We start from the raw sequence: 15,952 nt of genomic DNA, 5'->3' as shown, positions 1-15,952 counted from the left end.
AACAAAAAGCAAAATGTAGCCAAGCATGGTGATGCACGCCTGCAGTCCCAGGTACTTGGGAGGCTGAGGTGGGAGGATCTCTTGAGTCTGGGAGGTCGAGGTTGCAATGAACCATGATCATGCCAGTGCACTCCAGCCTGGATGACAGAGTGAGACCTGTCTCTTAAAAAAAGGGACTTTGGGGCCAGGCACGGTGGCTCACGCCTGTAATCCCAGCACTTTGGGAGGCTGAGGCAGGTGGATCACGAGGTTAGGAGATCGAGACCATCCTGGCTAACATGGAGAAACCCCATCTCTACTAAAAATATAAAACTTAGCCAGGCATGGTGGGGAAGCTGAGGCATGAGAATCACTTGAACCTGGGAGGCAGAGGTTGCAGTGAGCGGAGTGCACCACTGCACTCCAGCCTGCTGGGCGACAGAGCAAGACTCTGTCTCAAAAGAGAGAGAGAGAAAGAAAAGAATAAAATAAAATAAAAGTCTGTCATTTGACATAGAGTTAAAGGACATAAAGCAGATGGTTAAACAATGAAAGTCACTGGTCCTCTAAGAATATAGATAAAGGGAGATACTGGGGATTAAAACAATGACGGTATCAATATGAATATAAATCAATGCAAGGTGGTTATCACATAGATCTGAAAAGACAACCTTGAAAATATTAACTTGAAAAACTAAAGAGAATACTGAGAATATTAATACAGATAAAAAATGTAAATATAAAATTAACACCTAAATCTCAATGTAGCATGAAAAATTTTCATATGTTTCTCATCAAGGAGAACAAACAAGAGTATGTACATGGCACCAGCATATGTGCATCCCTGGAAATACTCAAAGCTTATGGTTATCCTTAAAAGAGTCACATTCCTACGCCAAAGAGAGAAGTTCCTAATAATGCTCAGGGCTACAATCATGGAAAATTGTCCTTAAAAACATGCGGGACTCACTTCTAAGTTTGGGTTTGCTTATTATGCCAAAAATAGGCTTGACAAGAAAGTATAATGACTAAAAGGAGCATCCTCTGGGTCTCTACAGCTCACAAAATCTAAACTGAGACTCTATCTCTAGCGCTGCTAGTAGGAAACCAGTGAAGTGGAAGCTCCAATAGATTGGCAGGGGGATAAGGCTGGTGAGGTGGGGGTGGGAGGGTGGAGAGAAGAGGTCTTCATGGAGAACTAGGTTATACGGAAACTTTTTAGATGATCAAGAGTTCTTTTCTGAAATTAAGATATATTAAAAAATATATATATATATATAAACACACAAAGTAAAACCTGCCTCCACCTGAAAGATGTACAAGAAAAAAAGAGGAATGCTATTCCTTGCTACATTAAAAAAAAAAAGAATAATTCATAGCAAAGGAAAAAAAACTCTCCCATTTGGTTTCCTGCTATCAGAAACAAAGCTGATTATGTTCCCTCTGTCTTTGAGGAACACCAAACCTACCATGTGGTAATGTTATGTTTGCACCATCAATGATTGCTTGTGCAAGTTCATGATCATTGCTCTCAAAAGCATGTGCAGCAGCCTTCAAGGCATCCCATATCTCTTTCCGGCCTTCAAAAGCTGGTGCAGTATCCCAAAATTCATCCCTCTTGCTGCGTAGTTGTCCATCTGTCATAGGATAATCGCTTTTCCATTTTGGTTTCTCTTTTTTCAAAGGCTGGTTACGACCTAGAGCAACTGAGAAGAAAAATAAAAGACTGAGATCAAAACCAAATTTTATAAAATATGTATCAAAAGTTATCTGGTCATTCCTCTTCTGGATTATTTCATCAAAATTGCAGCCAGAAATTTGCCTTCTAATTTGTGCATTCTGAAATTCCTCTAACACATTTTGGAACTACAAAAGTGAATAGAGACATTAGATTGCTCTATGCAAAACAAATTGGTAGCTCTTTTCCACTCAGTACACCCTCTCCACAGGATCACTAAAAGAATTACAGGCTGAGTGCAGTAGATCACACCTGTAATCCCAGCACTTTGGGATGCTGAGGTGGAAAGATTGCTCTAATCCAGGAGTTCAAGACTAGCCTGGGCAACATGGTGAGATCCCATCTCTACAAAATACACAAAAATTAGTCTGGCATGTTGGCATGTGCCTGTGGTCCCAGCTACTTGGGAGGCTGAGGTGGGGGGATAACTTGAGCCTGGGAGGTTGTGTTTGCAGTGAGCCATGACCACACCACTGCATTTCAGCCGGGGCAAGAGTGAGACCTCATCTCCAATAAAACAAAACAAAACAAAAAACCCCCAGAGAATTATAGTTGTAACGGATGTACCACTCTGGTGGAGGATGTTGATAATCAGGGAAAGGAGGCTATGTATGTGTAGGCACTGGGGGTACATGGGAAATCTCTGTACCTTCCTCTCAATTCTGTTATGAATCTAAAACTGCTCTAAAAATTTTTTTTAAAATACAATGAAAGTTTTGTTTTGTTCATTTTAAAAGAACTGCCTAGAAGATAAGTGTTTCATCAGACTGTAAGAGCAGGATATGAGTGTCAAGAGACACCATAAAAGAGAGGCAAGATACACTGGGGAAGCCAAATGACAATAGTAGCTTGGACACATGAAACCAGGAAGTAGGAACTGAGAAAATCCAAAGAGGCAAAAGACTGCTTTTCAGTTTCCAGAGAAAGAAGAGCCAAACCACCAGAATCATCAACAAACTGATTAGAGGAATGCTTCCTCTAGCATTCTACTGTCTGGACTTTAGTCAAGGAACTGTAAGTACCTTTCTCTGGAACTCAAACAGGAACTAATTTACAAAGGGTAGAATCAGTACTTTAGTTTTTTTGAGGAACTGGGAATAAAAGAGATAATCTTTGATGCTAGGCCAAGTGATTAGGTCCGAACCACAAGGAGCAGAAGAACTACAATACCGTACCCTAGTTTCAACCCAAGAGAAGAAGAAAACAGAGGGCAAGTGGCAGCATCTCCCCTTAGAGAATGTTACGTAGTAGTAGTGCTGAAACAAGTCTGATGCAGCATCCTTGCACCCAGACACCTATCTGGTGTATTATCTGTGATCTATTTCCATGGGTCATACTGACCTACAGAGCCATTCTTATTTATGGCTCTGTAAGATTATACAGTGCCATTGATAGGAAATAGTTTGATAGATGGGATAGAAGATAAAAAGAAAATTGAAGCTGGATGAAAAGATAAGAGTGTTGGAAAAGAGTAGGTGGGAAATGACAGAGCGGGTGGGAAGGAGAGAGGGTGTGTGTCAAAATTCAATGTTCTATATTTAATTGCAGAAAGAATACCAATTTTAAAGAAATTACTCTCAAATTGGTTCTAAAGCATCCACGAAATTGACTACTCCCTCATTGGCCCAGGGCCAGATGAAATTTGGGTTACGCAAAACAGAAAATAAAATGACTCCAGACCCTGGGCTATCTCTACTCTCCAGGCTATACTCTCAGATGATAAGATCAATAGAGACTGCCATGTCAGGTCTCTTCTGTCCTCTCCCCTCAGGGTGGCACACCAAAGGACTAGCTGTTTTCCACTTAAAACATTCAGCATTAACTCAAATACTTTTTGCCCTCTAACTTGTCCTAGTGAAATGCAAAACAGGTGAGTTCTGCAAACGTGAGGAAGCAGAACAGGAAACCCATCCATTAAGTAGCAGAGCTGGAAACAGAATCCAAGTCTCTTTATTTAATCAACAAATATGTACTGAGTGTCTACTGGGCGTAACACTACAGATGCGCCTATTTAATTCAAATGTGAGAAACACAGTCTATGCTAATGATTTTTCCCTACTTCTTCCAAATAATACAGATAATGCAGCTAGAGCATAATTCTCTAGAAGATGTTCAGAATCTGGTCTGATAACCACAACCCACTGATTGCACCAACATGATGGAATGCAAGGTAGACTTTATTTTCTGCTACATTATCATTTAGATGAGTTAGAGACAGTTTACGGACAACACTCAGCTTATTGACCAGGAAGTGGAAGATGGCACAGTAAGTAGGTAGACTCAGTAAGATATTTATCTGAATAAAGTTTTTGTCTACCTGAGTATTTCTACAGAATTATCTATAGACTTTATTTTCTGCTACATTATCATTTAGATGAGTTAGAGACAGTTTACAGACAACACTCAGCTTACTGACCAGGAAGTGGTAGATGGCATAGTAAGTAGGTAGGCTCAGTAAGATATTTACCTGAATAAAGTTTTTGTCTGAGTATTTCTACAGAATTATCTGGCCTAATATGTATTAAATGCACAAGACATAACTCAGTATAATCTTTCCTGTCACTCTGAGAGAATTACAGAGCACGGACAAGAAACAACAAAACCTCTACAGAAGAATCTCAGGGCCTAAAACTAAAGTAAATGAAAGGAAGAGGCCTTTGAAAAGAGGAAGCCAACAGAAAAACAAAGTACCTTGGAAAAATTGTAAAACACCTTCCTTACAAATGTGAGGTAGGTTCATTTCACCTCTCTCCACTTGTACTAAGCATAGAAGAACAAAGTCCCAAAAAAAGAACAGATGATGCATTTATGTTGCTCAAGGAAAATCATTCCAAATGCATTTTCTTTATCTTTAATTTTTAAATTTTATTTATTTGAGACAGAGTCTTGCTCTGTCACCCAGGCTGGAGTGCACTGGTACGACTCGACTTACTGCAACCTCCGCCTCCTGGGTTCAAGTGATTCTCCTGCCTCAGCCTCCCGAGTAGCTGGGACTACAGACCCATGCGACCACGCCCAGCTAATTTTTGTATTTTTAGTAGAGACAGGGTTTCACCATGTTGACCAGGATGGTTTCAATCTCTTGACTTCATGATCTGCCCACCTCAGCCTCCCAAAGTGCTGGAATTACAGGCATGAGCCACCGCGACAGGCCCCAAATGCATTTTCAAATCTACATGCTGTCAAAAGTTTCATAGTAATAATCCTGCAAAAGACAAAATAAATGTTTATGACAAGGAAGATTACTTTTGTTTGCCTATTTCTGCCTGTATCATAAACATAAGTAATATAGAATATCTGTCTATAGAATATCCACTACTAAAATGATTAAATCTTTGTAACATAATTACTTTAGTCAAACCACAGAGCAGTGCAGAATTTTCACTACAAAATCTGAGGTTTCAAGCTTCATGTTAAACTAAATGATTAACCCTTGTTAAATAAGTAACTGAGAAAAAAAATTAGCATTTGGCAAAAGCATTTGAACTATCCTCTCGTGAAAACATGAAAATATTAGGGTTGTTAAGAGGACTTAAGTTCATATTCATAAACCACTCATAAAAACTGCAAATAAATATTTGCTAAATAAGTAAAAATGAACTTGGTGGTACTGTATGAAATAACACCTGTAAGTCCTTTGGCAAAAATATACAGGCTTTCTTTTCATAATTTCCAAATCCCTTCCTTAAATGTTAAATAAATGTCCTATGATTGCCATGCACTTCCTTGTGCCTTATCAGAGTACACTTTATAGGCATTTGTTCACCAAATCTTATCCTCTGAGTTCAGGTGGTGCCACAAACCTGTATTTCTGAAAATGCAGTACTTGGACATAGATTATCAGCCTGGCAGCTAAGTACCTCATGTTTGCACCAAGCCAACATTTTTGTAAGATGTGGAATATATATATACTCAACTGGATTTCATTTTATGCTCTGAAACTTTCCGTTTTATCTGCTTCACACATCCTCTGACTGCTGATACCAAAAGAGAGATGCTTGGTATCATTCATAGCATATAGGACTAGGTACCATGCTCTAACAGTGAAGAATTTAAAGACAGGAAACATCTTTTATTCCCTAAATTTCTGCTTCTCTATCCTTCAATTGCAGGTAACCAACCATCTTTAGTTCTCTATGAATTAACATGTGAGATATAAAAAATTAATAAAGCCATCTAATGTTAAACAACTACACAATCTATTTTAGAAAATATCCTTTCCCCCTTCAATCCACATTTACCATTTCTTTCAACACGTGTCCAAAAGTCATCTTTTTCTCAGAAGCCTCTTAATCATATTCACCCACTCTTTATCTTTCCTTGTAATCTTTAAACACTTCTTCCCACTCTGTAACAAATAAATAGATCTAACACACAGAAAACCCAAGTAAGGCTTGTTTCTCAGATCTAAGTAACACATAACTTTAAATATTTTTACTACATAATTTAAAGTATTCTACCAAAAACTCATTTTCACATTGGTAAAAAAACAATCAATTTTGAAGTTAAGTATGATTATAATTATTTTCCTATTTTGGGTTCCTCTTTGAAAAACCTTGATTTAATGATGGAACTCTTCAAATGAAGAAAGAAGAGGCCATAATGCATGGATAAGGTAAAAATATCAAGATGACTCAAGCAACAGCTTTTAACAGGTTGAAAACTGGAAGCATCAGTTTCCATAAGACAACAGCACGAGGGAAAAAATGGAATATTAGAACTCTTCCATAATAGACGGTGCTAAACTGAAAGGACACTTGCAAATATTTTCACGTAAATTTAGAATGCATTATATATACACATATATACATACATGCATAATACATATATTCCCTTTATCTAAAGCAACTAACTGCCAAAATAAAAATAGGGATATAGGAATTAAAATGCCTAAAATGCCAACATCAATATGATATCCAAATCTTCTCTACTGTTTGAGAATTTTTTTTTTTTTTTTTTTTTTGAGGCGGAGTCTCGCTCTGTCGCCCAGGCTGGAGTGCAGTGGCCGGATCTCAGCTCACTGCAAGATCCGCCTCCCGGGTTTACGCCATTCTCCTGCCTCAGCCTCCCAAGTAGCTGGGACTACAGGCGCCCGCCACCTCGGCCGGCTAGTTTTTTATATTTTTTAGTAGAGACGGGGTTTCACCGTGTTCGCCAGGATGGTCTCGATCTCCTGACCTCGTGATCCGCCCGTCTCGGCCTCCCAAAGTGCTGGGATTACAGGCTTGAGCCACCGCGCCCGGCCCTGTTTGAGAATTTAAAGGGAGAAGAGACCTTAGATTGTACAATCCAACCTTACTGACAGATAGGAAACTAAGATGCAACAAGGATGGCTTAAAATAATGAGCCCGTACTAGAACGCACATGCCCAGATTCAAAGTCGAAATCTCACTGGGCGCGGTGGCTCACATCCCAGCACTTTGGGGGGCTGAGGCAGGAGGATCACTTGAAGCCAGGAGTTCGAGACCAGCCTGGCTAACATGGTGAAACCCCCTTTTTTTTTTTTTGGAGATGGAGTTTCACTCTTGTCGCTGGAGTGCAACAGCATGATCCCGGTTCACTGCAACCTCTGCCTCCCGGGTTCATGTGATTCTCCTGCCTCAGCCTCCTGAGTAGCTGGGATTACAGGCACCTGCCACCACACCTGGCTGATTTTTGTATTTTTAGTAGAGACAAGGTTTCACCATGTTGGTCAGGCTGGTCTCGAACTCCTGACCTCAGGTGATCCACCAGCCTTGGCCTCCCAAAGCGCTGGGATTACAGGCATGAGCCACCGTGCCCGGCCTGGTGAAACCCCATCTCTACCAAAAATACAAAAATTAGCCAGGCGTGTGGTAGGCACCTGGAATCCCAGCTACTCAGCAGGCTGAGGCAGGAGAATCACTTGAACCTGGGAGGCAGAGGTTGCAGTGAGCTGAGATCACACCATTGTACTCCAGCCTTGGCGACAAGAGCAAGACTCCGTCTCAAAACAAAACAAAACAAAACAAAACAAAACACAGTAACAACGAAATCCAGATCTCTCTTTCCATTATAGCACTCCATGTCTTACTGGGCTACTTGTTTTTACACAGCAAACCAAGAACAAAGATTCACTCTAAATAAAGCATATGCTGAAGTGTTTTTCTACAGAAATGATCCATCCATGGGCTTCACTATGGCCAACGGAATGGTTATGACCGGACAAAGGAAAAGCTAACAAAGGAGAAGCAGCAGCTCCCTAGCCCTATCTAATCTACCACTTAATCCATGTTGTAGAGAGAGCATGATCACTAAAGAGGAATCCTACAGTAAAGAAGCGGTGATGTGGTTTTACAGTCTATCACTTTCAACTTACAAGTACTTAGCATCTATAACAAATTAGAGACTAAGGATCACATGTGGGAATATCTGCCTAGACAAGTTAGATACCATCTTCAGTGCTATAATTTTATTAAAAATGAAATAAAAATGAACTTCTGCCATGCTTATATCCTAAATCTTACCAACTGAAGCATAATAATTTTAAAGGCATTTATATAATTTCAATGTTTTTGAAGTAGCTTTATTGGGGGAAAAAAAAAATCAACATAACTTCATAATGACTTCCTGGCCCTGATCCTCAAGAGTGTAGTCCCCTTACCAAAGATCTGAGCATACAAATAGGCAACATTTTGTAAAGCCTACTGCAACGTTGTATGTTCTAAGACTTTTCCCCCCACTTTTTTTTTTAACTATAGTTCTCAGATTTTACAAGACTTTCTTTTCTTTTTTCTTTTTTTTTGAGACAGAGTCTTGCTCTGTCCCCTAGGCTGGAGTGCAGTGGCTCACTGCAAGCTCCGCCTCCCAGGTTCACGACATTCTCCTGCTTCAGCCTCCCAAGTAGCTGGGACTACAGGCGCCCACCACCACGCCCGGCTAATTTTTTGTACTTTTAGTAGAGACGGGGTTTCACCATGTTAGCCAGGATGGTCTCGATCTCCTGACCTTGTGATCCGCCCACCTCAGCCTCCCAAAGAGCTGGGATTACAGGCGTGAGCCACAGCACCCGGCCAAGACTTTTCTTAATGGGTGAGTCTTATTAAAAGTATTATGAAAGCACACAATTAAGTCCTCCCCACCCCACAAAACAACTTTATTGAGAAAGATAGTATATGAAATTGGGACTAAGAATATTGTCGCCTAGGCAGTTGGGTGTGGTAGCTCACGCTTGTAATCCCAGCACTTTGGAAGGCCAAGGTAGACAGATCACTGGAGCCAAGGAGTTCAAGATCAGCCTGGGCAGCATACTGAGACCCTCACTCTATCATAAATACATATATATATTTATATATTTAGATTTATATATATAAATCTATATATCTAGAAATATATGTAACTCTCTCTATATAAAAATCTAACTCTTAGATTCATATATATATGAAAGAATATGATCACCTAACATGAGACCACTGCAACTTTTAAGTAGTATATAAACTCTAAGATGGTTTACTTTACTGGTTGGGGGCAATGGCTTTATCATGAGTTACATTTTTTTTTTGGACTGTAGAGACCTTTTTTTCCTTTCAATTCAAGAGAAAAAAGGAACACACATAAATCAAGGATGTTGGCTGGGCACGGTGGCTCACACCTGTAATCTCAGCACTTTGGGAGGCCGACGTGGGTGGATCACCTGAGGTCAGGAGTTTGAGACAAGCCTGGCCAACATGGCAAAACCCTGTCTCTACTAAAAATACAAAATTAGGCTGGGCACGGTGGCTCAAGCCTGTAATCCCAGCACTCTGGGAGGCCGAGACGGGTGGATCACGAGGTCAGCAGATCGAGACCATCCTGGCTAACACGGTGAAACCCCGTCTCCACTAAAAAATACAAAAAACTAGCCGGGTGAGGTGGCGGGCGCCTGTAGTCCCAGCTACTCGGGAGGCTGAGGCAGGAGAATGGCGTGATCCCGGGAGGCGGAGCTTGCAGTGAGCTGAGATCCGGCCACTACACTCCAGCCTGGGCGACAGAGCGAGACTCCGTCTCAAAAAAAAAAAAAAAAAAAATACAAAATTAGCCAGGCGTGGTGGTGCGCATCTGTAATCCCAGCTACTCAGGAGGCTGAGGCAGGAGAATCGCTTGAACCCCAGAGGCGGAGGTTGCAGTGAGCTGAGATCACGCCATTGCACTCCAGCTTGGGTGACAAGAACGAAACTCTGCTCAAAAAAAAAAAAAAAAGCCCACTATCTCCACTTTTAACACTATTTGGAAACAGTGTTAGATGCAAAATGAGACAGAATAAAACAACTAGAAGTTTAAGGACCAGAAATAAATAAAACTAGCTCTAGTTGCAGATAATATATTAGTTGCAGATAACACATCAAATCTGCAATTAGATATAATTAGATTACATATATAATTGCAGATGGTATAATATAGTTTGATATCTGGTAGGGCCAGGTATTATAAAACCTCTATAATTGAAAGTATAAGGCTTTTCTGACGCTTGTTCTCACTATGGTAAATAAAAAAGTCTTTTTGAAAAGAAGTATAAGGCTGGCTGGGTGTGCTGGCTCATACCTCTAATCCCAGCATTTTGGGAGGCCAAGATGCAAAGATCACCTGAGCCCAGGAGTTTGAAACCAGCCAACCTGGCTACCATGGCAAAACCTCGTCTCTACGAAAAATACAAAAATTAGCCGGGTGTAGTTGTGTATACCTGTAGTCCCAGCTACTTGGAGACTGAGGTGGGAGGATCACTTGAGCCTGGGAGGTCAAGGCTGCAGTGAGCTGTGATCGTGCTACTGCACTCTAGCCTGGGCAACAGAGGAAGACCCTCATGAATGGCTTGGTGCCCCTCCCATGAGATCTGGTTGTTTAAAAGAATACAGCACTTCCTCCCCTTTTTTTCTCTTGCTATGTGATACAACGGTTCCCCCTTTGCCTTCCGCCATGATTGTAAGCTCCCTGAGGCCAACAGGAACAGAGGCCAGTGCCATGCTTCCTGTACAGCCTGTAGAACCATGAGCCAAATAAAACTCTTTATAAATTACCCAGTCTCAGGTATTCCTTTATGGCAAGGCAAACAGTCAGATTAACACACTATAATATTGTTGTCATACCTAAGAAAAATTTTTAAAAAATTTATATCATCTATCACAAAGTCTTATTTAGATTTATCCAACTGTCCCAAAATGTTTTTCATACCAAGTTCCAATCAAGGCTTATGTGTTGTCATTTGATGTAGGCCAATGGTTCTCAGCTGGGGACAGTTTTGCCCTCCAGGGGATATGGCAATGTGTGATGACATTTTAACTTGTTCCTTTACCCTCTGTATTAATCTACAAATAGGAAGTTAGGTTTAGAAGCTTTATTAGAGTCAAGTAAAACATTTTGAGTAAGAATTCCTCAAATATGTCTCATACTCTTTATGTTGCCACACATGAGGAGGCGAAGTTTGGCTACTTGGTTAAGGCAACTGAATGTCAAGCCTATAATTTGTCCTTGGCAATTACCAGTACATGGGGTGATCTGTGACATCTTGAATATCCTGTTACCCATGATGCTTTAGTGTATCTACTGATGATCCTTACCTGAAACAGCTATAGGATTGTAAAAGGGTGATTCTTCTAAGTATGTCATTCTTTTCATCCTTTAATACTGGCATTCTTTGGTAAGAAAAAGGTCTTCCCTCATTCCCTTTTTAGTAGTAAGGAGTCATGAACTTTTATTTAGTTGATACAGTAAAATAAATTTCAGTCACTATGCATGCTCCAAAATTGACCCACATTGTCTCCTTCAAATTGCTTTTCTGTAGAGACAGGGTCTCGCTATGTTACTGAATCTGGTCTCAAACTCCTGTCCCAGGCTCAAGTGAGCCTCCCCTCCTCGGCCTCCCAAAGTGCTGGGATTACAGGTGTGAGCCACCATGCCTGGCCTCTTTTTTTTTTTGAATACTTTGCCAATAAAACTTTTTTTGGGGAAAAATCATCAAATCCTGTAAAGAATAAGACATAAAATACAATAAGGTACTCCAGTTCTGACCCTGATATCACTTACCAATAGTTTATACAATTGAAGTTCCACAACACGGCTACAGACTGCATGTGTGTCCTCCTCACAAAACTTGTGTGCTGAAGATCTAATACTCAATGTGATAGTATTTGGAGGTGGGGCACTGAATTAAGACTAGAGAGGAGACATGATTTTTCCTTGCCACGTGAAGACACAGCAAGAAGATAATTGTATGTAAACCAGGCAGATGGAGGCCCCCACCAGATACCAAATCAGCTGGCACCATGACTCAAACTTTCCAGCCTCGAGAATTGTTAGAAACAATTTTTTAATTTTTATTTATTTATTTATTTATTTTTTTGAGAGGGAGTTTTGCTCTTGTCGCCAAGGCTGGAGTACAATGGTGTGATCTCAGCTCACTGCAACCTCTGCCTCCAGGGTTCAAGTGATTCTCCTGCCTTAGCCTCCTGAGTAGCTGGGATTACAAACGCCCGCCAACATGCCCGGCTAATTTTCGTATTTTTAGTAGAGACGGGGTTTCACTATGTTGGCCAGGCTGGTCTGGAACTCCAGACCTCAGGTGATCTACCCGCCTTGGCCTCCCAAAGAATTTGCATTGTTTAAGTCACCCAGATAATGGAATTCTGTTAGGCAGCCTAAGCTAAAGCAGATATTGGTACCAAGAAGTAGGGTGCTGATGTAACAAATACCTAAAAATGTGGAAGTGTCTGCTTAACGCATGAAGACTGGAAGAGTTTTAAGGTACAGGCTAGAAAAAGCCAGTAACACCATAAAGGGACTTCTTAAAGGCAATTCTGGTGAGGGCTCTGAAGGAAAACATGAAAGCTGGAGAGAAAGCCTCAATCTTCTTAGAGAATATACGCATAATCATGTGTGTATTCCCTATGAAGAATACACGAACAGAATACTGATAAAATATGAATGGTAAAGGCCATTCTGATGAGGTCTCAGATGGAAATAAGGAATATGTTATTGGAAACTGGAGGAAAGGTCATCTTTGTTACAAAGTGGCAAAGAACTTGGCTGAACAATTCAGCCAAGTTGTTCATGTTTGTGTCTTTCAATTGTTCATGTCTTAGTGTTTTGTGGAGGGTAAAACAAAACTATTCAGTTGAGTTCATTTCTATGCCAAGTGTTGAAGGAGCAGCTTGGCTCCTCCTGATTGCATATAGTAAAATGCAATAAGAGAGAAATAAAGGCAGAAATGCTAAGGAAAAAGGAACCAGAACATGGATTTGGGAAATTCTCAGCCTGTCCATATAATAAAAAAAAAAAAAAAAAAGAAAGAAAAAAGCATTTGGAAGAGTACACCCAGGGTGTGGCAGACCAACCGTTTGATAAGGTGATTAGTGTGGGTGTGAATCATGGATTTATTGACCAACCCCAGACGGAACATTGGGAATGTGACGTGGAACGGACGCAGATGGGTCAAAAAGAAGACAGGTTGACAAACTTCTTTTTTTACAGGATAGGACCACAGAGTTATACGGCTGAGAATGTGCACTATTTTTCAAAACATGGGAAGAATGACTCTGAAGGCAAATCAGAGATCAACAGTGCTGCCTCCTTGGTTTCAAAAAGGGAGACCATCATCTTGGGTTTCAGCATGAAGGAAACATTGATCGAGTTGCAACATTCTACTTAGGCCCATGCCTAATCTTCCTACATATTCTTGGGCTCCCTGAACATGCATTCTATAGTCAGACTTCAACGACTGAATGGATATATGGAAAAAATATCCTCATCTATGGGGTAGCGCTTATTTGGAACAAAAACCTGTTAAGTCAGCAACAGTTATTTTAAAAGAATGCTAAATTTTATTTGATAAATCAATTTATAGCAAGACTGTTTCCTTTTTCCTCCCCCCCATCCTTTTTTTTTCTTTTCTTTTTTTTTTTGAGATGGAGTCTTGCTCTGTGGCCCGGACGGGAGTGCAGTGGCCGGATCTCAGCTCACTGCAAGCTCTGCCTCCCGGGTTCACGCCATTCTCCGGCCTCAGTCTCCCGAGTAGCTGGGACTACAGGCGCCCGCCACCTCGCCCGGCTAGTTTTTTGTATTTTTTAGTAGAGACGGGGTTTCACCATGTTAGCCAGGATGGTCTCGATCTCCTGACCTCGTGATCCGCCCGCCTCGGCCTCCCAAAGTGCTGGGATTACAGGCTTGAGCCACCGCGCCCGGCCCCCTTTTTTTTTGAGACAGAGTTTCACTCTTGTTGCCCAGGGTGGAGTACAGTGGCATAATCTTGTCTCACTGCAACCTTTGCCTCCCGGGTTCAAGCAATTCTCCTGCCTCAGCCTCCTGAGCAGCTGGGATTACAGGCATGTGCCACCACACCCAGCTAATTTTTTGTATTTTTAGTAGAGATGGGGTTTCTGCATGTTGGTCAGGCTGGTCTTGAATTCCCAACCTCAGGTGATCTGCCCACTTTAGCCTCCCAAAGTACAGGGATTACAGGTGTGAGCCACCGTGGCCAGCCCCTCCCAGTTTTTGGTGTTAAAATGTCCTGGACACTTGGTGCAGGTCAAGATGTTACAAGCCCACTAGAGCCTATCTCCCTCACTGATTAAGCCCAAAAACTTGGGAAGTGAGGGAAGAAAATCTGTTTTTTTGTTTGTTTTTTTTTTGAGACGAAGTCTTGCTCTATTGCCCCAGGATGGAATGTAATGGCACAATCTTGGCTCACTGCAACCTCCACCTCCCAGGTTCAAACAATTCTCCTGCCTCAGCCTCCTAAGTAGCTGGGATTACAGGCACCTACCACCACGCCTGGCTAATTTTTGTGTTTTTAGTAAAGATGGGGTTTCACCATGTTGGCCAGGCTGGTCTACGAACTCCTGACCTCAGGTGATCCGCCTGCCTCGGCCTCCCAAAGTGCTGGGATTACAGGTATGAGCCACCAGGCCCAGCCTGTTTTGTAGTCTTTTAAAAGTTCCTAGCAATAGTGGTGGTAGGGAGGACACATAAAACTCAATAAGAAAATATATTCTAGGCCGGGCGCGGTGGCTCAAGCCTGTAATCCCAGCACTTTGGGAGGCCGAGACGGGCGGATCACGAGGTCAGGAGATCGAGACCATCCTGGCTAACACGGTGAAACCCCGTCTCTACTAAAAAATACAAAAAACCTAGCCGGGCGAGGTGGCGGGCGCCTGTAGTCCCAGCTACTCGGGAGGCTGAGGCAGGAGAATGGCGTAAACCCGGGAGGCGGAGCTTGCAGTGAGCTGAGATCTGGCCACTGCACTCCAGCCCGGGCAACAGAGCGAGACTCCGTCTCAAAAAAAAAAAAAAAAAAAAAAAAAAAAAAAAAAAAAAAAAAAAAAAAAAAAAAAAAAAAAAAAAGAAAATATATTCTAGACAAACCAAGAGAAAGGGTACTGTGGAATATAAGGAAAGTATTTTTTTCTCCCTTTGCATTTTACCACTTTATTACTGCCACTTTACCCCAAAGGCAGTTCCGGTCACATGGAACTACCTGGCAGTGCTGGCAGTAACAACTCTTGAGAGGAGCTTGTCTTTCTAGCCATAAGGCAGATAAAAGATCTCCTTGGTAATGGAGATCATGGGGGAAACTGCAGAGCAGACAGCTAAAGAAGAGAATACCCTAAAATTCTGTGTTTGAACTGACCCAAGTTCTACGTTCACCTCTAACCTGTACATGCATGGAACAGTACCAAAACAATACAGCCATGGCTCTCTGAGAAATAAATTCTATTTGGGAGGCCAAGATGGGTGGACTGCTTGAGCTCTGGAGTTCGAGACCAGCCTGGGCAACATGGTGAAACCTCGTCTCTACTAAAAATACAAAAACTGGCTGGGCCTGGTGGCGCATGCCTGCAATCCCAGCTACTTGGGTAGCTGAGGCAAGAGAATCGTTTGAACCCTGGAGGCGGAGGCTGCAGTGGGCAGAGATCACACCACTGCACTCTAGCCTGGGTGACACAGTAAAAGACACTGACTCAAAAAAACAGAAAAAGAAAAAGAAATGAATTCTGATATAAACCACCACTCTAGCCCCACAGTAACCTAAATGGTGCATGGGCTATGCACAAAGCAAAGTCTTTGAAAAGTGAACTGACATCAGAACCACTAGCAACAAAAGCAGAGGCAGAACATGCCGGCTGAACCTAGCAGGGTTGATTGCCTGCTAAAACAAAACAAAATCAAAGTTCTCCAGATTTTTATAAGGAAACAGATTCTCACATAATATTCAAAATGTCCAGGATGTAATCCAAAATTACTCAACAC

General features: G+C 41.6%; 1 protein-coding gene across 2 annotated transcripts in view; it reads right to left on the bottom strand.

Moving 5' to 3' along the window:
• UBTD2 (ubiquitin domain containing 2) overlaps positions 1-15,952 on the bottom strand; it is a 75,481-nt gene that overhangs the window by 22,736 nt on the left and 36,793 nt on the right. Inside the window, exons 1-2 of one of the 2 annotated variants that reach the window (XM_030927860.1) lie at positions 4,821-4,915; positions 1,449-1,685 (exon numbers count right to left, since the gene is read on the bottom strand). In XM_030927860.1, coding sequence (XP_030783720.1) covers positions 1,449-1,623 — 175 coding nt within the window. In that variant the 5' untranslated portion in view covers positions 1,624-1,685; positions 4,821-4,915. Of the gene's footprint in view, positions 1-1,448; positions 1,686-4,820; positions 4,916-15,952 lie in introns of those variants that run through there. The other variant, XM_010373318.2, reaches the window with a different exon arrangement.

The sequence above is a fragment of the Rhinopithecus roxellana genome, chromosome 3 (assembly GCF_007565055.1).
Source record: "Rhinopithecus roxellana isolate Shanxi Qingling chromosome 3, ASM756505v1, whole genome shotgun sequence".
Taxonomy (NCBI): domain Eukaryota; kingdom Metazoa; phylum Chordata; class Mammalia; order Primates; family Cercopithecidae; genus Rhinopithecus; species Rhinopithecus roxellana.
This window is presented reverse-complemented; position numbering and strand designations above follow the sequence as displayed.